The 25,527-nt window shown below is 39.6% G+C and overlaps 1 protein-coding gene across 6 annotated transcripts in view; it reads right to left on the bottom strand.

The window, feature by feature from the left end:
• The window catches only part of TJP1 (tight junction protein 1), a 173,736-nt gene that overhangs the window by 26,306 nt on the left and 121,903 nt on the right, over positions 1-25,527 (bottom strand). For all 6 annotated transcript variants that reach the window (XM_076348318.1, XM_076348319.1, XM_076348321.1 and 3 more), the window contains 8 exons: positions 22,884-22,940; positions 13,060-13,184; positions 12,743-12,845; positions 11,010-11,289; positions 10,274-10,377; positions 9,355-9,523; positions 8,851-8,995; positions 2,402-2,538 (listed from right to left, as the gene is read on the bottom strand). In XM_076348318.1, the coding sequence (XP_076204433.1) occupies positions 2,402-2,538; positions 8,851-8,995; positions 9,355-9,523; positions 10,274-10,377; positions 11,010-11,289; positions 12,743-12,845; positions 13,060-13,184; positions 22,884-22,940 (1,120 nt within the window). The remainder of the gene's footprint in view (positions 1-2,401; positions 2,539-8,850; positions 8,996-9,354; positions 9,524-10,273; positions 10,378-11,009; positions 11,290-12,742; positions 12,846-13,059; positions 13,185-22,883; positions 22,941-25,527) is intronic.

The raw sequence follows: 25,527 nt of genomic DNA, 5'->3' as shown, positions 1-25,527 counted from the left end.
GATGAGAAAGTAAAGCTTAACTTAATTAAGAGCTTAATGACTTCTTCAGTAGACTGCCTCTACCCCACTTAAAAGTGAAATATTAGAAACGTAAAACAACAGAAGACACTCCCACCGTGCCATTCAAAGCAGCGTGATTACTGGCCTAATTATTACTTCAGTAAAAATCCAAAAACTTCCTTTGTATTTCATTAAGTACTCTGAACACTGTAAAACTACAAGAACTAGAAGGCTTCATGCTCGCAAGACCACTTTCAACCCTGCTGTTTCTCACCTTGATCTCTCCGACGTAACAGTCATTTTCCATTGGCTCTCTTCCCTCAAGAATTCAATTCTTGACACGAAAATACCACAAACACTCGTACTACTGCTGTACGCCTTGAGGTCGGCAGATTTCAACACTTACTTTGGTCCAGTTGATGGTTCTTAAAGATAAGCACTTACCACAGCTCTGCTGCATAGATTCTCTGGAGTCACTGGGAAGAAACTGCCACTGCAGTCTTCCCTCAGTAATGAGCACTAATAGGAGCTCTTCTCTGCTACATGGCTGGTCACGTTAGAAGAATTTGTATTTAAGACTTATCTCTGCACACTTGAAAAAAGTTGATTTCAAACTAGGCTGGCTTCAAACTAGTCTGATGTCCCTGATCTTCCCAACGACTGTGCTGTCTTCCTTTCAAATGACTGAACGGACTAGTTTGAAATTGGGATTTCAGACAATGATTTGGTAATAATGCCTTTTCTAATGTGAATTTTGTCCTTCCCATACAGTAACATAGCATTTTCCTTTAAGTCTTTAATGACCCTTCCCTAGCACAAGCCTCTGATGATCCCTCTGAACAAATACTCTCCTTCCATCCTCCTTTGACACAATCAACTGTGACAGTTGTCCTGCCCTTAGTCTAAGCAGCAAACTGTCACAGAATCTGCCAACTACCTTTCTAACCACATTTTCATTACAGTCTTTGAAAAATCCTCATTTCCCTAGAGTTTCCTGTGAGGCTGTTAACGGATTATGCCCTTTATTGCACCTTTTTATCTCAGACTGTATATTATGGCAAGTTAATTTTATCTGCAGACACAAATTTAAATACTATCTTTATGTACTAGCCTACATCTCCTCCCATCCAAACTAAGTATTTCCATGTGCCTCTTCCCATTTACCCAAGAGCAGAACATTTCTTCTTCCCCACTAACCATCAAAATCCCCACAGTACTTATTACTTGCTTGCCAGTCCCTCAAACCAATTATTAGTACATTACTTTGGACTGAGAACTATCTCAAGGGTCTCCTATCCTGGCTAGCTTTGTATTACACTAATTATTAATCTTCAATATCTTAGAAATACAGAATTCATCTTTCTAATCTCATTACTACATCCTTTTTCTATCTTGGCAAATATAAATTTACTTCATTTGCATCTTTTCATAACACCACTGCAAAAGGTCACCTCCTATAACAATCTTTTTAATAATGGCTGCTGCATCAGAAAACCTACTGTTCTCACTTTCAAGGTCTTTCAGAGTCTATCAACATCATAACTCTTCCAATTCTTCACTGAGCTACTGAATACCACATGCAGAAGTGTCACTGCTCATCGCTTAACTCTTCAAATATTTTCAAGCTTGAATGTGCTTTTTCCTCATCCTACCCAGCCTTTCAAGAACAGCTCCCTCTAAACCATTTGCACAACTCCTTTCTCCACTTATAATTTCACCGAAGTGCCTCATTCTGTAAACAAAAATCTTACAAGCCAGCCTGCCCAGAACAGTGTCCTGTCACCATATCATCTTATGTTTTTCCTTTTTTTACACCAACTGGCTTTACCTGTTGCCATTTAGTTTATCCTTCCCTTTTGGAAAAAAGGAATGAGATTTTGCTCTAGTTTTATTAGTTGTACTGCACTTGTTAAAATGCCTTCTTGGTCCATGACTGCAGTTAGTAAGCACTACAGTAACAAAGCATTTTGAGTTGTGTCTTGGGAACAGTCCTTCTAAACAGGCTTAACTACATCCTTGTTTAAATATAGTGTGCTACAGTAACCCATAAGAACCAGTCTACTGCTTGACTCTCAGAAAAGAAATGACTGATTTTAGCCTTGCTTGAGCGATCAGGACAAAGCTCTTCATGACCATCACCTATAAATACAGCTCTGAACACTGAAGTCTGACCCCCATATATAATGGGCAGACCGCACAGCTTAGGTTTTCAGGACCGAAACTCTAAGATATAAGTGGGGTTATGGTTATAAGGACTGTTAGTATTCAGAAATAAAAATAATTAGGACATGGTCTGTTTTAAGACTTTAGAAATCATTCCACAAATATGCAATGGCATGAAGTCTTTACTGGTCATCCGTTCTCAACAACACGCATAATTAATATATTTTAATGTTTTTACCTGGGAGTGGTGGAGTTTGTTTTTCAGTTCTTTCGACTGCCACCTCTTCCACAGTTTTAGAAGTATCATCTGCATTCTTTACAGGTGTAGAGACAGCTCCTGGTTTAGTTATTCTCTCGTCTTCTCTGCTTCGAAGACTATATTAGAAAAAAAAGATTCCACTCTGCATATAGAATTGTTTCTATGACCTTGGTCTACTAAGACTAAAGAATAAATCCTGTCATTCATGAAGGTCAGGTTTGGTGGGTAAAGAATTACCAATTACTATTTAACAAGGTTTTGTTCTTAGACTATTATTAATAATTTTTACCATTTCTAAATCCGAGCATTTTGTCCCTAACTTCATGTTAATAAAGGACTTCTCCAGATATGGCTATTTGGAAAGGGGAAGGACATGGTGAAACAGACTGCTCTCTGCTTCAAGCACAGAAGTCACACACATGCTGTATATTGAAAGCTATGTAAGAAATTGAGAAGCAAAGGGAAGAAGGGGAGACAAGCAGCTATGATGGTGTTTTTCTCACCCCTCCCTGTAGAAATCATGGATTTTTAGACTTAATTCTTAGGCTTTGCTGTGATCAAGCTAATTCATCTTCTCCTTTGTGTGGCAGCTGCCCTGGAACACAAGTGTTGCCAGTGTGGCTCTTGGTAGCGCTTTGCAGAGATAAAAGGTAGAACACAAACATGCCCCTGATTTCTCAGTCTTCAGAGAGGATGCGGCCTTCAATCCACAGCTATTACAAGACAGGAGTAGTTCTCATACACTCAGTCATCTATGTATTTTAGTAAAAAGACAACTCCCTGCTTCTTATGCATTTCCTATACATGCTTACAGTGTAAAACAAAGGCATATATGACAAGTTAAAAAAGAAAAAAATTCTCTTGTTCTTTAAATGATGAGAGCAGCTAAAGCTCAAAAGAACATAATTTCTATTCCTTTAGCTCAAAAGATCAGGTATTTTTATATTGTTATATAGAGGTACAGCTACCAGCTGTACCATAGCAGAACTGAACAGAACATATGCTGTATGTTGAAGTGTTAACTGTTATACTGCTATCCGTTGAATAGTAAATGGTTTAATAGGGTCTGAGCAGATGAACATTAATAATCAGCTGGAAAAAACAAAAGCAGACCAATATACCAAAGAGACAGTCTTAATTCCAGAGCATGTACAGTCTTAAAAAAAAAAAAAAAAAAAAGAGATGCTCAAAATATCTATTCAACTCCCAAGAGCTGGCAAATAAGCAAGGATATAAAAAGTATTTGAGAGAAGACAGACACAAACAAATCACAGCTTTATATATAATATCAGACTTAATTGCCAAGGAGGGGAAAAAAAGGTACTTCCCCAAAGATAACAACAGCTTGGTCAATAGGCGCAAGTCCATCTCTCATAAAGGAGAGGTCTGTATTGGGGGGGAAAAAAGAGAAGTTTTTCACTACCAACAGCTAGATGGTGCTACTAAGCAATAATGACTATCAGTCCCCATAAAGTACAAATGTATCAAAAAAAATCCATTATACAAATTAAAGACTGGGTTTTTTTAATCAGAACCGATACTTCAAGAGTTGGAAGTATGACTTAGGAAAACAGAACCCAGCAAATCTACTCATCCAAGATGTGTAAGAAAGAATAAAAGAAATAGTAAACATCTCAATACAAGCAGAATGTGCTTTCCTGAAGCAATGTGAAGTTTGAAACATCAGAAACAAAGCTTAGCTATTCAGCCAAGACGTACTAAGACTTTTCACTACTTTCTTCTGCCAGTTTTAAAACTGTGTGCCTGAAGGCAGCTAAAAAAACCCCAGAATACAGAAAAATACTGCAATCATCACAACAATCTGGGAAGACACAGGCACCCTTGCATTGTAAACAACCATCTTATTATAAGCCATTGGTAAAAACAAGTAGAGCAGCCTAATTTTTAAAATCCTTATTTGTGCCTTTTTTACTCAGATAAACCCGTTTTTGGGGGCTTCCAGAGTTGATAAAAATGATGCTAAAACCATTACGTCTAGCAAAAGGAAAAGTAAGCATTTATCCTTCTACTTTGTTCCCAAACTTCACTGACAAAAATTTCTTATTCCTCTTTCAGACCCCCAGCATATTTTCATTTGTGCATAATATTAAGTGCGTAAGCTAAAAGCTTATGTATTTTACTTCCAGCACAAGACTAAAATATGACTGGACTCCTCATTCCCTTGAAAATAGTTCCTGGCTCATTAAAAAAGACACATACATTTAGCTCTTTAAATGCATACTAAGTGTCTCACAGACAAAAAAGTCCTGTAGTAGTGTAAACTACAACTAATTCCCCTCTCCGCCCAAAATTTTTTGGGTAATGAGCACTAGTTAATGAGATATTACAGTAAATTTCCCCATGAGCCCTCGCTACCTGTTTCCAAGCATCTCCTAATGCTTAACAGAAGCATTATTCCAAAATAGTAGTATCTCTGCTTTAAAAATAAGGCCAAAAATACTGCAGTTACTACACGAGGACAAAGTTCATTTTACATTTCCTCTCCACACAGTCCAAAACCACTGTAATTTTATGCTGCTTTTATACTTGCATATATCAAAAAAGAGCATAAATATGGAAGAAAACAGCTCTCAATACCAGTAACTAAAATAAAGACACTGAGAGCATAGCACAAAATAGTCAGGTAAATATCTGAAGCAATATGCTTCTAGACAGGGCTACTGCTATGCATGTAGGCAAACACACCCTGCCAACTAAAAAGCCTGCAAAAGGTCAGTTCTATTCTACGTAAGACAACAAAGTTTAAATGGGAAAAAGCTGATAGAAACACAATTGTGATAGAACAAAAGGGAAAAATCAGAACAACAGGAGAGTAGAATTTTTCTTGATTTTGCTTAAGTTGTCCAGCAAGCACTGAATATTTCACATCGCAAGATAATGCAGGAAACAACTTGATGCTGTCACTGGTTCTAGGTGATAGAAACTTGTTAAAAAACTGACAGCTGCACTTCCCAAGAGACAAAAGTGTTGTTCACTGTGTGCACTGTGACACTATTGTTTAACATTTGTGCTGTGTCAGGGCCCCTTTACCTCACTTCCTCCCTCCCCCCCTGCTTTTTTTTTTTAAAGTACGCCTAACAGAAGCATTTTTAAATAACCTTCAGTCACAAAATGCAGTCAGCTACACACTAGTGTGATCAATTGTGGCTACTGCTTCAGAACAGAAAAGAAAAAAAAGATTGTCCGCAACACACAAAGTTTGTTTGCACAGAAAATGTTCTGAAAAATATGAACGTGTAGGCTCTTTCCAAATGTGTGTTTAGCACATCTCAAACTGTTTAGCATGAGAAGACAGTAAGAGCCAAGAGGCATCTTCCTAAATACATTCAGAATAGGGTTGATTTTTGTCCTATATTCCAGTTTTTTAACTTGTTTTGAAAATGGACAGAACAACAAATCTCTCGTGCTATATATAAATTCACAACTGTATTACAGAAGTCAACCTCATCCTTCCAGAAATAACGACCTCTACAGGAATTTCGTCAAGCTACCACGTCTTTCTTGATGAGGCTGAAATGTTAAACATACCAGAAAATGTTTTTGCTATTCCAGTACCCAGGTGAGGAATGCAGCATAGGAGAGAGAGTTCCCAAGTGGGAGTTCTTTCAATTGGTAGAGGGCAGTCCAGAGATGTAATCTGGCAGGCTTACCAGCACCTGGCTGTAAATGCCACTTTTCAGGACAGGTCACACCAAAAGCTTACCTAGCTCAACAACTTGTTACTGCCAGCAGTAAGACCAGATAGGTAAGAAAGGGTATATATGATACTTCCCCACAAGTACTCTCCAACTTAGGGTGCAGAGACCTCTCTTGCTCATTCTAGCTTTTTAAGTACAGCTCTTAACAGATTATACAAAGTTGCCTTATGTTATCTGACATTCTATATTTAAGATGCATTTTTCCTCTGCCTAAACAGTTGTTCTGCATACCTTTAAAATTATATGTATCTTTTATAACTATACTTAACCTTTAAAGCATGATCTGCTCAGAGGGCTCCTCCTCAAAGCCAGGACATATTTATATCTTATATTTCACTTAGGACCTAATTCAGTATCAGACAGCTACGAATTTTCAAAGTCTCCAGGGCTATGAGTATTGAAAAGAATCCAGAGAATGAATCTTAACGACTGACTATGGGTAATTTGCAATCGTCCACAAGTGAAGAGAAAAAAAAAACAAACCAAAAGGTACAAGCATAACTAGCCCTTTTTATTAGTAGATTAAGAAGAACATGTTCTAGAATCTGAGTTTTAGAAAGACTGTTCGAGAGACATCCGTGAACTTCCTCTGGACTAAAGAAAACTAAAAGTACTATTTAATGCTTTGACAGAACGTTCAAATAGCAATTGTTGTGGAAATTCTATATCCAGGAAAACTGCAGGCGCACGTGTACATACCACTATGGAATACTGAAAGGTAGACAACACTGAAGACCCTACCAGACCCCAAAGTAATACTGAAGCAAGTCTGTCAGCAGATTTCTGTACTCTAGTGCACACCTAGAAGTGTCAGTCTGTAGTTAAGCTTGTATGAAAGGACTAAGAGGATTCCCCTGGGATTTCTTGCCTCATTAACATACAAACACTTGGCAGAACAGGGTCTAAATAAAGACACATTATCTTAAATACATTTTTAATGTCCTCCTTAAACTCAGTTTGAGGACTTTTTGCACCTTTTCTTCCTCAGCTTGTTGTTCTCAAGCTTTTTTCCCCCTCCAGATTTTTCACCAAATTTTAAAAAATGAAACAGTTGCAACTAGTTTGATGTTACAGCAGATTTGAACTTGCACAAATAACCACTACAAAGAGAAGCTGCTTTTAACATGTTTTTCTTTATGTGGCTCAGGGCCCGGATTTTCTGATCTTGAAAGGGACATATCCAACAGGAAGTCAATCCATGCCAAGGTAGCTCTTGTTCATAAAGTAGATATAGCGGATGCATTCAGAGTTGAGATAACTTCAAAGTTCCTTCTCAGGAAGGATTTAATTCTTCTGACAGTGTAGTCCATAGGGAGGAAGTGACCATCTACCTAAACCACTGTAATAGGACAGGAAAGCACTAACACTAGGGTAAGTCAATCATAGTTTCAGTTTTGATGGATTTCCCCCCCCCCCCCCCCCCACGAGCCCTTTTCACACTGCATTAGAAACGCATGTCAAGAAATAAAGGTTTTAAATCTGACAGAGACCTCACAACCTTCACAATCAAATCCCTGCATCTGGGACCCTGCTTTTAAGTTTTTCCCACTAATATGGGGTTCCTACTTGAAAACAAACTTTCATGCCTTGTGGTCCCTCCAAACAACATACATGGAAGAGAAGCAAAAATGTCTGTATTCCATAACCCCAATCAGTACAGGCAGGTTAAGATCTGTCTTGCAGTTTTATTATCCCTTAAAAGACTAAAAACCTTGAAGGTATAAGTGTTACTTTCTCCTTCGGCAAACAAAATGTTATTAATAGCCAATCAGGCATATCTTAGTTTTATGGAACAGCCAGCTGCAATTTGTTTTTCAGAATTTTTGACAGCATCTGAAAATCTTCAAATACAGGCTCTGAATTTGGAATTTGTAACAGATCAATTCTAACTTTTGCTCTATCATCTATGAACACTCAGAAGGTAAACTTTTCTCTTACAAATATTTAGTAGAATCTAAAATCCAACATAGAAATTCTATTTCAATAAATTAAAATATCAATTTCTAACAAACTGTGGAAATGCAAAACAGGACAGATTTATGTTATTCAAGACTAAAGTTTCACATGGCAGAAGAAAAAATTCCAAACCATACAATAGGTTACTTCTCTCTGAATTCATATAAAATTAGGCTTACCTACTTCAGAATTATCATGAATGTCCCACTACAAATTTCAAATATTAAAAACTACGTTCCAAAAGCTAAATCTGCTGTGCAATACACCTTATTTTGTAGGCATTAAATGTATTCAGAAACATAAGATAACTTTAAAGAAGGCTAGTGAGGAAAATAAAAAGCCTATGCCTAAATAAAGCAAGATTTCAACAAGTTTACCCAGGTTGGACATTCAATGGGAACTGTGCTACTAGTCATCTCAAATATCCTTGCAGCTAACTGCTTTCTAAAACCAAAATGTAATTGCATATGCTTCAATAACATATATCACTATCAAACTTAAATTGCCATTCATACAACCATGCTCTAAGACTATGTTTAAAAAAGGGGTAACACTGAAGTTAAAGCTTCAATTTCTCCTGAAGTCTAAGAAAATTTGGATCATTATCAGCTGCATCTCTTGAGAGAAAGAATGCTGTATTACTACTACCATAGCTCTGCATCACATTTGTCACACTGTATAAATCCAAGCACTCCTACAACTTATATGTCACATTAAATAGTTGATTTAAAAATAATACAACACTGCCGTCACCTGCCGTTGCTGGGCTGCTGTGGAGAATGTCTGGAATGGTCTGAAGGCTCTGACCTCTGGTCAGGAGATCGTGAACGACTGCGGCGGGGCCTGTCATGTGATCGGTTGGAATGATCTGATGCCAGCGACTGAATTTCTGAAATGTCTGTTAAATAAAAGTTGTTTTTTCATGAAATGATTGTAATTAAAATGGTGGCGTGACCTGCTCAAATGGAAATAAGCTTTTGCAGAGAATTTTTATGAAGATGTTAAGTCTATGTTTATTATTTCAAAACAACTAAACTTAATATTCCTGAAAGAATAATTGCAAGAATAAGAACTATCTTGTTGTCCACTGTTTTTGAAGGTATGGATTTCAATCGCATTCAGACAAGATTTACCCATATGACAATCTTACTTCTAACTCTTCTCCTCCCCACCCTCTCATCCCACTTAGGTATTTCACATCTTCACAACACAGGGAATTATTCTCTCCCTTTGGAAATCAAGTTTATTTTTACTCACCATCTCTTTCCGAAGCATTAGCAGAATGAATACTGTCAGAAAGATCAGGGACATTCAACAGCGTAGCTCGTTCATCTCGCTGAACAACCATCTTCAACTTGCCTTTTGACCTTTCTATTAGTGTTTTTGCATCTGCTAAGGACATATTTTCCGTCACTGTGCCATTTATCTGGAACAGAGTAAGAAAAGAGCAGATATAAACTTACTGAAAAAACTCAACAGTGAGTCTCCAGTAAAGATAGTGGTTTTCTGTCTGACGATATTTAGAAATAGCTAGAGATATTTATCAAATTACCACAACACAATGGAATACTATTGGGCTCATTCAAACTATAACATAATATAGAAAATTATTTTCATCTTTCAAAGACAAAGCCTCTACCACAAAACTTTTAAAATATTAGTTATGTTTTTTGAACCAGTACTGCTATACTCAGCAGAGTAAGGAATGGTATATTTTTCTGCACCAACACATTTACAGCAGTATCTTGAAATAAAGTTTGTTAGTATGACTTAGAAGTCCCTAGGTATATTGATTTCTACAAAAAACAAAATTTAACCTGAAGGCAAGTTCTAGTGTTGCTCAACAGCACAATTCCACAACATTATATTGTATAACTACGCATGTAGGGCCAAAGTCTCATACGATGCCAAATGTTTTCTATTATGCATTTACAGTGGGCACTATTTGTCTGAATAAGGCCTAGGGAATAAAACCGAAAAAACAAAAAGGCTTCATAATTTTCCTTCCCTTAGAGAGGCTGATTGATGCTTAAATTAATTGATCTTTGAAATAGTTTAATAAAAAAAGATACATCTTCTACTAACAATAATTATGGAATTAAGAGATAGCTAATTCTAAGAACAGTTATATCAATGAGTTTTCCCTTTGAACAAACACCACCACTATTTACTATACCTTCAGCACAACATCTCCTTCCTGAATATTGCCATCTCTTGCTGCCAGGCTATCCTGCGATATTTCTTTCACAAATATGTGGCTTGCCAACCGTAGACCATACTCTTGATATAATAGCAATAAAAGAAAAAAGAAAACTGATGAAGCTACAGTAAAAAAAAAAAAAAAAAAAAGGAGGGAGGTATCCAAAAATTTACAACACTGCTTTACACAACATTTACACTGGAAACACAAGGAGGAGAGTGAACTTGGCACATGAAGGGCTGTAGTGGAATTACGCTATGAATTTACCATTATATCAATTTCTTTTCTAACTCTGCCTCTAATCATAGCCGTTGTTTAATAGCTTAATTTAGATGCTACCTACAGTTTTCCCTCTTTCAAACAAGACAGACACTGAAGACTCAACTGAAGTATATGGAAGGATACTGAAGTATCCTACATACATATGGAAGGTACGTAGCCACTGACGACCAGATGTCAGGTGCACAGTTGGGATTTGTTTACGCTATATAATACTTTACCCTTAATTAAGCACATTATTATGGAATATGAAAAATACCACCAGAAATACAATAGCAGTTCTTAAGTTTTCAGCTAGCTACTGGTAAAATGGGCAAACAAACTATTAACAGCACTGTTCATACAGTCCATGAAGCCCTTAATACAACATCGACTGAAGCAGTTGGCCTGTAAAGACCAGCAAGTCTTACCAAGAGAATTACATACAAGTTACCTTCATTTTTCCTCGATTTCACCAGTGTTACTTTGGTAGGTTTTGCAGGCTGACTGGAAGTAACCGACCTTCTGTCTGATCTCGGTGATAAGCTTCTCTCTCTGCTAGCGCTTCGATCTCTTACCCAGCTCTTCTCATGCCTTCTGTTGGCACTTGGACCACCACGGCTGCTTCTTGGATCGCGTATCTCTTCATCATAGCTATCGTCCTCATTTTCAGACACTGGTTCAGGTTCTGGTCGAGCCACTGGAATCTGAATTTTCTTCATCCTTCGGATAGTCTACAACCAAACACTAGTTATCAGCCTTCTGGCTGTGCAATGCTCATGGTGTTACTAAATGTCAGAAGCCAAGCTAATCCCAAAACTCAAAAGAAAACATACAGATGTATTTGTGAATGCTCTGAATTCTTGCATCCTCATTATAAAATTCTATCCAATTAATACAGGAGACTCATCAATACAGATTACTAGAAAACTGTTTTTGAGGGGAGGGGTATGTTTGTTTTTACAGTTGTTTTAGTCCTTTTTTGCTTCTGCAAAAGTGGAAAAAGGATAATAACAACAGTGATTGTAGTATAACGCAATATTCTGTCTTCACAGAGCTGCATATTTGAATGCCCTCTCTCTTTGCTTAAACCCACATATCAGTTACTGGCACTGCTAAAAACTTCTTTTGCTAACATGTAATCTACTATATACTCAGTGTGTTATTGACAGTAATTCTCCTCAACTTTGAAGCCTCCCAATCTTCCAAAGCAATGTTTATGCAAGCCACAGAGGAAAGGGAACATTCCCGCTGAAAGTTCAAAGTTGGTTTGCACTAACATAGACAGCTGTTTCCAGAATAAGACCCAACCCTGTTTAGAGATTTATGTGCTGTGTTACAGAACTGAACCAAGTTATACCATTAATTGCTTTTCTCTACATAAATCTACACACCAAATACTTCAGATACTGAAAGCCCTGCACAGCTTGCCACACATTTTGTTTTGTGTAAACTTTAAAGAATTGCTAAGTCTACAAATGTAGAACACAACACAATTTTTTGCAACTTTATTAAAGCACATGAGCACTAGAAATCTGTCAGCACAAAAGCTTTCCTACAAGCCCTAGAAGTCTGTTTTCCTGAATTAAGAAATTGTTAAACATTGTGCATTTGTGTTGTATTTTTTGTAACATAAATCTCAAAACTTCTACAGAAAGCCAGATTACTACCCTTTAGTGATGACCTGTTTTGTTTTCAAAGTTCAAAAGCCAACCACTTTGAATAAGCCTACAAGATTATAGGAATTAAGATAATTATACTTTATTTTGGCAAACTGTTTACTGAGCATAACAAGAACTATGTTAGTGCCTGAACAGTTGGTAAAGTCCTTTAGCATACACCAGCCTTTGAAAAATTTGATAGAAGTGCACTCAAGAAAGCAAAGAAATATTAAACAAAGCTGAGAATTGAGCTTTTGGCAAACGGAGAACAACTTTACCATAAAGAAAATGAGTCCGAAGTATCCAGTTCCACACTACCCAAACATCATCATTCACATTTTAAAAAAACATGAGTGACCCACATGATAAACATGTCATGATCATCACTTAAACCTGAAGCATCACACAGGTATTATGCAAGTACCTTGCATCATGCAAGTATTTCATAGCAGACATTACACCATTTCACTTTTGCTCTGTAACTATGGGATTTAAGTAAGCTTAAATCTTCAAGACATTCACTTACAATTTTGGCATTCTTCCCACTTTTCCTCAGCTGCTGAACAGCAAATGCGTGCTCGACATTATCCATTGAAACTCCATTAACCATTGCAACACGATCATTTTCTCTAAACGAAAAACATCACAATGCACAGTATAATACTTTATGCCAAGGGGAAAATATTGGGGAATGAGTGTCCCTGAACCTGTATTATAAACCTACTATACAAACAGTTACAGATAGATATCTTGAGAGCAATTGAGAACAATTAGAAGGTTAAGCTACCACTGACAAAGATGAATGCCCCCCAAATCAGAAGCCAGGTATAGTCTGGCACTTACTGTAGCAGTCCTTCTGCTGGGCCTCCTTTCAGCACATCAGAAATAACTATTGATGTCTCACCACTCTGAAAGTGAGGATTATCTCTTCCTCCAGATATTGCAATACCAAATCCAAATCCAGGGGCCTATAATGTAACGAGAAATATTTTTACTTTCTAATATTTACATGGTCACAATTCCATTCCTGTGTCAAACACAAAAAGGTCCTATGGGATGAATACAACTTTTTGGAAGAAAGAAGGATCAATGAACCATGCAATGCTATGCAATCCAAGAACAGGAGAGAGATTAAAAATAAATAAAAAAACACTTTTGTAAGGCAGAGAGTTTCAGACTAACTACCCAATCTCTCCCAAGAGAAAAGTATTCGCGTTCCCATTTGGATTTTTATGGCTTGGCCTCAGGTGGTCATTAGTAACACCTCAATCTTCAGAAGTACAACATACTATACCACTGTGTTGAGATACTGATTCAAACCCATATCACTTCCTGCAACACTTTCTTTGAGGTTTCACATTATAGTATTTACCCAGCTTGACCTCGCTTAGCTCAGGAACTGACAGGATCGCAGCACACAGTAGTATGACTGCAGGCTCAGTTCTTAGGAATAATACCAAGATCTTGTACCATTAAATACATCAAAACCTTGTCAGCACTTGCAAATCATCTGCATCTTAACAAAAGTAATTTGCTTCAATCTTTTCCCTCTAGGGTGACCTGCCACTACAGCAAGGTCAATGCCTCTGAAAAGTTATTCCTGTTAGATATTTCAAGATACAACAATGATGCTTACATTTCTGCCTGGAAGCAGTGAGGGTGGCAAATAAACTTTCCAAATACAACTGATCTGCAAACTATCTAGCTCTTCCATTATTGCCCAGAAAACAGTCAGAAGGATATTACCATTTAAATGCTGTATTTTGCTCAAGAATTTATTCTGAAATTTTTGGCTATGCATAATACAGTCACTGGATGGAAAAGATCAGGTTTCAGTCAATTCCTCCTCTCCATTTCACACAGCATACACTCCATGCTGGCAGACTTATCCCTTTCTTTTTCAGACTTTTCGACAAACATGACCCAGCTTTAGCAATGAGTTTCATAACCTTACAGTGACAGCAGAAGCAACATGGCAGTCTGCATCTGGCTGTAAGACACGACATTCAGCTTTTCAGACAGTAATTACTGCTCAAAAAACTTGTTTTCTATTTCCCCCCAAAACAGAGATGATAAAAAAAGATAGTCCAGATTTAGCCTGTAAGCAGTGAATAGGACCATACAGTATTAAAACAAAGATTTTTTTTTTTTTTTTTGCCTCGGTCTTCACCGGCAAGTGCTCGAGCCTCACCGCCCAAGCCACAGAAGGCAAAGGCGGGGACTGGGAGAATGAAGAGCCGCCCACTGTGGGAGAACATCAGGTTCGAGACCATCTAAGGCACCTGAAGGTGCACAAGTCCATGGGATCTGATGAGATCCATCCATGGGTCCTGAAGGAACTGGCTAATGAAGTTGCTAAGCCATTATCCATCGTATTTGAGAAGTCGTGGCAGTCCGGTGAAGTTCCCACTGGCTAGAAAAGGGGAAACATAACCCCCATTCTTAAAAAGGGAAAAAAGGAAGACCTGGGGAACTACAGGCCAGTCAGTCTCACGTCTGTGCCTGGGAACATCATGGAACAGATCCTCCTGGAAGCTATGCTAAGGCACATGGAGGACAGGGAGGTGATTCGAGACAGCCAGCATGGCTTCACCAAGGGCAAGTCCTGCCTGACCAACCTAGTGGCCTTCTATGATGGAGTGACTACATCAGTGGACACGGGAAGGACTACAGATGTCATCTATCTGGACCTCTGTAAGGCCTTTGACACGGTCCCCCACAACATCCTTCTCTCTAAACTGGAGAGCTATGGATTTGATGGGTGGACTGTCCGGTGGGTGAGGAATTGGTTAGATGGGCGCATCCAGAGGGTAGTGGTCAACAGCTCAATGTCCAGATGGAGACTGGTGACAAGTGGCGTCCCGCAGGGGTCCGTATTGGGGCCAGTACTGTTTAATATCTTCATCAATGACATAAACAGTGGGATTGAGTGCACCCTCAGCAAGTTTGCGGATGACACCAAGCTGAGTGGTGTGGTCAACACACCAGAGGGACAGGATGCCATCCAGAGGGACCTGGACAAGCTGGAGAAGTGGGCCCCTGTGAAACTCATGAGGTTTAACAAGGCCAAGTGCAAGGTCCTGCACCTGGGTCAGGGCAACCCCCAGTATCAATACAGGCTGGGGGATGAAGGGGTGGAGAGCAGCCCTGCCCAGAAGGACTTGGGGGTACTGGTGGAGGAAAAGCTGGACATGAGCCAGCAATGTGCGCTCGCAGCCCAGAAGGCCGGCTGTATCCTGGGCTGCATCAAAAGCAGCGTGGCCAGCAGGTCGAGGGAGGTGATTCTGCCCCTCTACTCTGCTCTGGTGAGACCCCACCTGGAGTCCTGCGTCCAGCTCTGGAGCCCTCAGCATAAGAAAGACACGGACCTGTTGGAGCGGGTCCAGAAGAGGGCCACGAAAATGATCAGGGGGATGGAACACCTCTCCTGTGAAGAAAGGCTGAGAGAGTTGGGGTTGTTCAGCCTAGAGAAGAGGCAGCTTTGGGGAGACCTTATTGCAGCCTAGCAGTACTTAAAGGGGGCTTATAAAAAAGGTGGCGGCAAACTTTTTAGCAGGGCCTGTTGCGACAGGACAAGGGGGGATGGCTTTAAACTGAAGGGGGGTAAATTCAGACTAGATATAAGGGAGAAATTTTTGACGCTGAGGGTGGTGAGACACTGGCCCAGGTTGCCCAGAGAGGTGGTGGATGCCCCATCCCTGGAAACATTCAAGGTCAGGTTGGATGGGGCTCTCTCATCTTCAGCCTGATCTAGTTGAAGATGTCCCTGCCCACGGCAGGGGGGTTGGACTAGATGACCTTTAGAGGTCCCTTCCAACCCAAACTATTCTATGATTTGGAGATTCACTGTTCAGGAATTGATTTCAACAGTTAGCAAATACTGTTGCCAGGTGTGAAGAAAATAAGTTGTTCTAACAAGTAGGGGGGAGTGGGGAGGGCTACACCTTACTGCTTTCTTTTACATTCATTTTAATTCATTAAAGGAAGACTGGACATCTTTTCAAGATACATTCCAGCCAGATCAACCAGAAATCATGGCTGGGATTCAAGAATTACTAAGTGAAACCCCGTGCCATGCAGAAGGACAGTCTAAAGGATCATAATGACTACTTACGACCAGAGCTGAGGTTTTCTTTCAGTTTTATTTTTTAAATAGCCGACAAAGAGACTATATAATAGCCTATGAAAGTATGTAACAAAACCCCCTTTCAAAACAGTAATATTTCCCCTTTCCCATGCCACTGCTCATCTTTCAGTTTTTCCATTACTCTAACAAACAGAATTCAATTTGCACTGTATTTGGGTGGGGAAGGAAAGGGAGAAGAAAGATAATAACAAAGACATTTATGTCAAACTTCATTTAAATGTCCTCTCTCTTTCCTTACACCATAAACAAAAAAAATTTCTCATAGTTCTCCACTTATGAAAAGAAACACAATTATCAGGCTAAGGCCAGCAGAGATGCAGAAATTCACTATAAACCTTATCTTGCTGCTTGCCATTCTATTTTTTAGAGTAGATTTGCAAACCAAATCACCAATATTAAGATGACTAATTTCATACTTTAATGTTCTTCTTTTCAAGAAGCCCTGAAACAATGCAGTCTCATATACAGACAGCAGTCAAAAGAGACCACAAGTCAGATAAAGGCTTTCTAATAGCATAAATCAAAGCCTTAAGAAATCCTCCAAATTACAAAGTTCAAATCAAACCCTAAATCTTTTTGAAAATTTAAGAGCTCAAATAAGAAACCTTCCAGTAAACCTCAGCCTACTACTTTTCAATTTATCCTCTTGCCTACGATCATCTTGAGATAAATGATAAACTGAACTACCCTCAGAAAACTGAATCTAGCTCCTAGACATGTCTGGAAATAGCAAGATGTTTATATCTTCTATGATCTGTAGTGATCAACAAGTATCTTAACTAAAATTGCATTTTTAAAAAAAAAAAAAATCTGCCACATCAGAAATTCACCTGTCAGGTGTTGTAGTGACAACACAAGGGAAAAAAAAAAAAAAGAAACTGTACTATTTTGCTCTCCCACAGTAAGGCAGCATAGGCGAAGCAGAAAGGTATATACATACCTGGTTTCTGTTCTTTGGGGGAAGGAGACACATCTAACACAGACAGAACTTGAGTTCCAAGTATGAAGAAACCCACATAACAGACGAAGTGCATGTTTCCTTCTTAAAGTCTTTTACAGTTAAGTATATAAAAACAGAAGATCTCTCAATAAAAGATAAACTGTAGCTACCTGATCAGCTTTAACTGAACTTGAGACTGGCTCAATTTCTTTAAGAGCTAAGTAGCAGTCCAGGAAGTTGGAAGGGTAATAAAGAAAGGGAACAAAAACCTTTCGTTAGAAGTTCAAGACTCTCCTCCTCCAGAAAAGTTTCTAGTAAGTCTTTTGACAATAGTGCTGGAATTCACCAACTGCTGTGTCAAATCACAGCACAGTCAGACACTGCTTATATGCTCTGTTCCAGATTCTCTAAGGTAGCTGAAGCAGATGCATAAAAAACCCCCCAAAACTAAAACCCACAAACCAACCCACCCCCACCCCCCCAAAAAAACCCCACCCTGATGTTTGAACCATGTCAAAGTGCCTGAACTGACATATGTATACTGCAACTACTGGGATAAAGCATGCCCTGTCCCTAATTTGTAATGACATCTCTGGAAAGTAAAGGTCATAGAAAGAAACCCTTCACAAGAAGTGAGCAAAGCTGCATTCTTCAAGAAGAATTCCTTATGTAAAGCACTCCCTTCTCTTTCGTGGCTCATCTTCCAAAGTTTATATACCATATTATCCCCTTTTTAAACGGCCATTACAGGATCAAAACATGTATCTTTGCAAGGTATGTAACACTACTTCCGAACTGCCATTAATTGGCTTACAAATCAGTAACTGACCCCTATAACAATGCAGAAACATTTTTAAAATGTTTAATACCTCACACACTGACATGTTAAAAAAAGCCAATCAGTAGACTACACAGACAGAATACCTTATATAGTACCTGCTAATGTGGCTTTTTTGTTTTTTCTTCAGAAAGAAATTGCATACAAATGATATCTACTTTCCTAAAATTTCATGATTACTACCAAAATTGCTTTTTGTTTTTACAGTTTTGGCTACCTTTATGGAGCCCAAGAAGAGTTAAAGGAATCCTACTCTGCCATACACAGAAGCAATGGAGTTATAGTAGAGAACAGTACAGGCTTAAAACAAAGTAAAATTGTCAGTGCTGGAATTACCAGCAATTAGTCTCAAAACAGAAATAAACATAGTCAAGAACTTTCTATGTATCTTTACTAACACACACACGCACGCCACCTAACAAACTTAGGTACTTAATGCCTTCTTTGCCTCAGTCTTCAACAGGCAGAGCAGTTATCCTCAGGGTACTCAGTCCCCTGAGCTGGAAGACAGGGACGACGAGCAGGATGAACCCCCCATAATCCAAGAGGAAGCAGTCAACGACCTGCTACGCCACCCGGACGCTCACAAGTCTATGGGGCCGGATGGGATCCACCCGAGAATGCTGAGGGAGCTGGCGGAGGTGCTCGCCAAGCCACTCTCCATCATTTATCAGCAGTCCTGGTTAACAGGGGAGGTCCCGGACAACTGGAGGCTTGTCAATGTGACGCCCATCTACAAGAAGGGCCGGAAGGAGGATCCGGGGAACTACAGGCCTGTCAGCCTGACCTCGGTGCCGGGGAAGATGATGGAGCGGATCATCTTGAGGGCGCTCACAAGGCATGAGCGGGACAACCAGGGGATCAGACCCAGCCAGCACGGGTTCATGAGAGGCAGGTCCTGCTTGACCAACCTGATCTCCTTCTATGACCAGGCCTAGTGGATGAGGGAAAGGCTGTGGATGTGGTCTACCTGGACTTCAGCAAGGCCTTTGACACCGTCTCCCACAGCATTCTCCTAGAGAAGCTGGCGGCTCATGGCTTAGACAGGTGTACTCTGCACTGGGTCAAAAACTGGCTGGATGGCCAGGCCCAGAGAGTTGTGGTGAATGGAGTTCAATCCAGCTGGCGGCCGGTCACGAGCGGTGTTCCCCAGGGCTCAGTTTTGGGGCCGGTCTTGTTCAATATCTTTATCAATGATCTGGATGAGGGGATCAAGTGCACCCTCAGTCAGTTTGCAGATGACACCAAGTTGGGCGGGAGTGTTGATCTGCTCGAGGGTAGGAAGGCTCTGCAGAGGGACCTGGACAGGCTGGATCCATGGGCCCAGGCCAACTGTATGAGGTTCAACAAGGCCAAGTGCCGGGTCCTGCACTTCGGCCACAACAACCCCATGCAGCGCTACAGGCTTGGGGAAGAGGGGCTGGAAAGCTGCCTGTCGGAAAAGGACCTGGGGGTGTTGGTCGACAGCCGGCTGAACATGAGCCGGCAGTGTGCCCAGGCGGCCAAGAAGGCCAATGGCATCCTGGCCTGGATCAGAAATAGTGTGGCCAGCAGGAGGAGGGAAGTGATCGTGCCCCTGTACTCGGCCCTGGTGAGGCCGCACCTCGACTACTGTGTTCAGTTTTGGGCCCCTCACTACAAGAAGGACGTCGAGGTGCTGGAGCGTGTCCAGAGAAGGGCAATGAAGCTGGTGAGGGGTCTGGAGAACAAGTCTTATGAGGAGCGGCTGAGGGAACTGGGGTTGTTTAGCCCGGAGAAAAGGAGGCTGAGGGGAGACCTCATCGCTCTCTACAACCACCTGAAAGGAGGTTGTAGTGAGGTGGGTGTTGGTCTCTTCTCCCAAGTAAGAAGCGATAGGATGAGAGGAAATGCCCTCAAGTTGCGCCAGGGGAGGTTTAGATTGGACATGAGGAAAAATTTCTTTACTGAAAGAGTGGTGAAACATTGGAACAGGCTGCCCAGGGAAGTGGTTGAGTCCCCATCCCTGGAGGTATTTAAAAGACGAGTAGATGAGGCGCTTAGGGACATGGTTTAGTGGGCATGGTGGTGTTGGGTTGACGGTTGGACTCGATCTTAGAGGTCTCTTCCAACCTTAATGATTCTATGAAACCACTTGTATTTCCCCCCTATTTTTAAGGTTGCTCATTATAATAGATGCTAGTGGTCCTTACTCATTAACTAGTTTTGATCAAATACCATTAATAAAAACCAATTAAAATGGAAAAAGAAACCACAGTTACATAGTTTCTTTGGGGCACTTGGAGGGACAACAAATCTGCTTGCCATTAAGCAGGTACTTGTGAAGAGACAAGAATTGATCTAGACTAACACCAACTTCTCTGCCTCTCCCAGGGGGACTTACTAAGGTTTTAGACAAATTTATTCTGAATCAGATTCTTCCAATGACTTGTCTAGCCTATTTTCTGAAGGCAAATACTGACAGAATGTACAAAAAAGTTTGGTGAACCCAAAGAGTTTCGCAGGCGTACCAATAAAACAGGAAGCCAGTAACGTGAAGCCTGACTTACATCTATCCCATAGAAATTCAGCATGTTAGATGTCATTAATTCCATCGTTCACAGCCAGCTTACTGCCCTCAGCTAAGCCAAAATCAGAGGGATTTTTTAGTGTGCCTCACTAGAGAAAGCAAGTTCAGTTCTTCAAAATGTTTTTTTTTTGTGGCTGACAGTAGATGGTCTCTAGCAGTTCTGTAGGTCAACCAAGTGGAGCAGATAAACTCACACAGAAAATATTCCACAACCACTCAGAGTGGCATTTTTAGTCTCTTCCAATTCTATTAACTTCTAGGTTTCTTTGAGGATAACAGATCTGGATGCATTTCACTCCTCCCGACTAAACTGAAGTGACCTTATTTACTTGATAATCTAACACACAAGAATGTCACAAATAAAAAGCAAAATCAAAACCCCACAAGCAAATATGCAGTCGCTCTCCTAAATCCTCTTCCCAGTGCTAAGGATAAATTCTAAGCACTGATTTGCTTAACATTAGCGTAAGAGTTTTGGTTATGTTATCTGGCAGATGGAAAAAGTTGTTTGTTTTTAATTGACTAAATTAATGCTATCAAAGTTATTAACAGTACATGCCAGCAGCCTTCAACTTCTAAATGAGAGATACTTATTCAGCTAACAAAACAGTTAAACCAGTACAGTTGGCAGAAGTTTGGCACATAAAGTATCATAATCAAAATTATAATCAAATCACACTTCCACTTCTATACTATAGAAGGACTTCTGACTATGCTGCAAGCACAAGACATTATTTCTAGTTCCTACCTATTATTTCAAAATTTGTTCAAGGTAACACCATATTGCAGCATTTCATTATTCCTTTGTGCACTGACCGAATTCGTCATTTTCAGGTTTCACTGAAGTTACTGCTCCAATTAACCAGAAAAATATCCCCTTCAAGAGAAACTAAGCTATCACCAAGTCTACTAGCCAACCTTGTATTGCTATAACATTTTTTGTTTGTTTCTGAATATAAGACAGTACTGATTTAATCAGTAATATGAGTAAAAAATTTTAAGTTTACACAGGTTCCAGGGATGACTAGACAGCTTCAAGAAGAAAACATAAGGACAATTACATATAGAAATAATATACTTGCTCAAGAATTTGTTGACCTAGAAATTCTGGGAAGCTTGAAGAGTAGCCTAGATAAGTATCACTACACATTTTTGTATTTACTTATACTTTTCTTTCAACATGTGGTTGCAGTTAGAGACAGGGTACTTCGTTAGACAGCCTTCTGGTCAAACTGAGTGTAACTGCTCTCTTGTTAACAGGGTAGGTACTAAAATGGTTATTTTGAATCAACATTAAACTCATTAGGATCAACAGATAACAGGTTTGTACAAAGAACTAACATTTCATCTGGCCAGCTGATCTATTCGTACACATTTTTAGTCTCAAAGGTCCATTCATCTGATCAATGCTACAATTCTAAAATGCCTTGGTTCTATGCTGAAGAATTGGGAGCAAGTTATATCATTTGCCTTCTTGAGAAAACTCTTGTGCATCTCCCTTTTGTTGGAATGAATATAGGTATTTGGGCCATGATTCCATGGTCACTTTAATACTAAGCTGCTGCCAGAAATGGCATCCCACCTTGTTCTGACTTTCCCTAAGCAACTCATTCCTTATTGCCTCTCTTGTACAGCTTCATGATAGCTAGGTCAGAAATCCATTTAATTTAAGAGTAACTCAAATAAGAGGAGAGTCAGTCTAAATGTAAAAGCTGTCTTTCCATTCACTGATTCCTAGTACGCATTCCTTTGTGTAACGCGCACATGCTGACCACCCAAAATCCCTATTTTCAGCCACTAATTTAAGAAAGTGGCAAGCAAATAAGGCAGTTTTGAACATGTTTATTTATACTTAACTACATTGTTTCATGCCTCTGCAAATAAAGTTTTAAAACATTTAAGTATAGTTACAGCACAACTGTTAATAAACACTTAGATTTCTAACTACTCTCAGTGACATACAGAAGTAATCCAAAGCTTTATTTCTGGCATGGTTATTTGTAGGCAGGCTTATCTCTGAAACCCAACAAACAAATAGAGCTACTATCAAATAGAGCTTTTACAACACTTCTAAATTTAAACAAAGGAATGTGACAGTTTCCTTTTCTTTTACTTCCTGACATCTGGCTTTTTCCTATTGTTTTCAAAAGCTACCAGTATCCTGCGTTAGGCACATACAATTGTATGAACTTACTCTGTGAAGAGTCACTGTGTGTTGTTCCCATATAGCTGTTTCTTCCATTGTTGTGCTCTAAGGAGAAAAAAAACCCCAAAGATTAGTACAGCTATTGACAGTGAAGTCTAAACGACTGTATAATAGCACAAACAGAAACTTACACTCAAAAGTAACATTAATATTCATATTGAATAGCTACAGAGAAGTAGGGCTGGCTCATTTGTTACACATTTCCTGTCTTTATATGTCACATCTGAACTTCCCATGCTCCTAGGGAAGGGGGGCAGGGGGAAGAATAGGCAAAATAGGTTTCTAATCATTATATATTTCAGAACTTGAAGTTATAAAGAAGTTTAAAGGGAAGGACTACAAGAAGCATTTGTGATGTAGGCTCTCTTGGTTGCTCGTTAAGTGTACAGTAAAGGAAGCTGGTCAAAGGCCCACTGTGTTCCAGTGTGAGCAGTTGTATCTATATTCTAACTTACATACTTCATAGTTTTGTGAACATTCTCCTTTTGCTTGTTCTAACTATATGCAGATTACCACTAATTCATGAATGCCCAGCTATAGATTACAGTACCTGTGCTACTATGTATTATGCATACAGATCACATTTAACAGACTCCACAGTTTAGTGTAGGCTAATTTCTTTGGTGAACAATAACACTGCAGAAATAAACAAGGTCCTCTCAAAGGGAACTAGATTAAACAGTAACATTATGACAATATTTACATATCTGCGTTTCTGCTTAAAAGAGCAGACACGTGCACTACTTAGTGTGCCACGACAAGCAAACATTCAGAAAAGGGGAAGATGGCATGAGGGAGCAAAAACCAGCAGAGCCAAAGGCTTGAAAACAGGCAGAAATGCAGCTGGAGATACATAGCGAACAGCATGAAGTCTCCTGCTATCCTGCTGCTACATTTTCTACCTTTCCAGAGGGACCACCTGGTGTTTTGCTCCATACCCTCCCCTCTCCCAAGCAAGCAATCCACTAACTAAAGAACAGAATCAGAACACGAACATCTGCAATATAGGATTATTGTTTTTTGGAAAATCTACTTTACCCTTAATTTGTTTCAGTTACAGTAACTCAGCTACTGCAACAAAAAGTACTCCTAACTTTTAATCCAGTCCTGTATTATAAGAGAGAACAGCAGCAGGAGTGTTTATTCTCACAATCAATACCTCTGAAAACTTTATCCAATTTCATAACATCAGAATTTGCAACTAGGTTTAGAAAGTGAGCTCTTCTCATGACCCCAAAAAGCTGTGGGGTTTTTTCCCTCCACATTTTGTGCTCTAATTTCAACAGTTAGGATGTACTACATTACCGCTCATTTCTCTCTCAGGGTTCACTTCTCCTGAAAGCGTTGGTGCAACTCAATTGGGATATATTTCATTCAAACAGCTTTTTTCCGCCCTCCATTCAGTACCAAATGTTACTCCTTTGCATTACAAATTGATTCAACTCTACCCCAGAATTAGATTATTTCTCTCCAGCTTTTAGAAGTAGACCAAATATATATTAAAACAGTAACGATTTACACACACAAAGCCATCTTTGAAACAAACCAGAACATTTTGCTTGCTAAACGGCTAATGAATACTGATTTTCTTCACTATTTCTGATGCTCTCATTCTGTCTTAGTTTTGGCAAGAGCTTCTCAGGCTAAACATCTTGTCAACAAGTGAAGAACTATCTCTGCAAGTAAACTTCTAAAAGAAAAAGCTTTAAGAAGCTCCTGTTCAGAAAAAGGTGCAACAGGAATTCAATAAAGGACTGCAAAAGTCACAATTCACATTTTAATTGAAATAGGCTGCCTCATTTCTATCTGCAGTTATCAACAAAGAACTTAACCTGACTGGCTCATTCACTGCATTTGTCCTGGCAACGCCACGCAGGTACAACACTCCATCGGCAGTTGGAGGCACTTTTGCACAGTACAGTTTGAGCTACTTGGCTAACAAGGTACCAGATTTCAACGGCTCCGAGTTCTTATGCCTCACTGTTGGAGCTCGGTACACAGGGCACGGTGCAAACACCAACTGGTTCAGGATATGGCAAAGACTGACAAAACCCAGTTTAACCAGCTAAACACTGCTCCCACTGGATCTGGGAGAACTGGCAATCCCAGAGTCGGAGTGGGATAATATAACAAAAACAGCTAAGCAATGACTAAGAAAAATGGAAATGACCTATGTAACATGCTTCTGAGAACTGTGAGAAGACTTACTACCTCACAAAAAAAAAACCTCAAACCAACCCTGAAAATACCACCCACATAAACTCACCAGCCTTTCTAAAACTGGAAAGGGTGCTCACTGCTTAATCTGCTGACTGGGGCTGCCATTTTTCATGCCTTTTTCCTTTCTGTAGAAGTTCAGTCTTTCCACTTTCTTTGCTTTTCTTCTCCATTTTCTTGCTCACGCTATTGCATCTACTCATCTATTGCTATCACCTCCCCTAGATTTTACTAATATATTCATTTCAAATTCACAAGGCTTAGAAACATCAAATACCCATTAGTTAGACAGCAAACAAAGTAATACGTTATTTTCATTCTTTCTGCATGCCCAAACAGTCCAATCAAGAACAGTGAAAACAGTTCAAAGGCAGCCTGAGGTGAGTTGTTGGCTTTGACACAAACTGCTTATGTG

Source organism: Aptenodytes patagonicus, chromosome 10, assembly GCF_965638725.1.
Source record: "Aptenodytes patagonicus chromosome 10, bAptPat1.pri.cur, whole genome shotgun sequence".
Lineage (NCBI taxonomy): Eukaryota > Metazoa > Chordata > Aves > Sphenisciformes > Spheniscidae > Aptenodytes > Aptenodytes patagonicus.
This window is presented reverse-complemented; position numbering and strand designations above follow the sequence as displayed.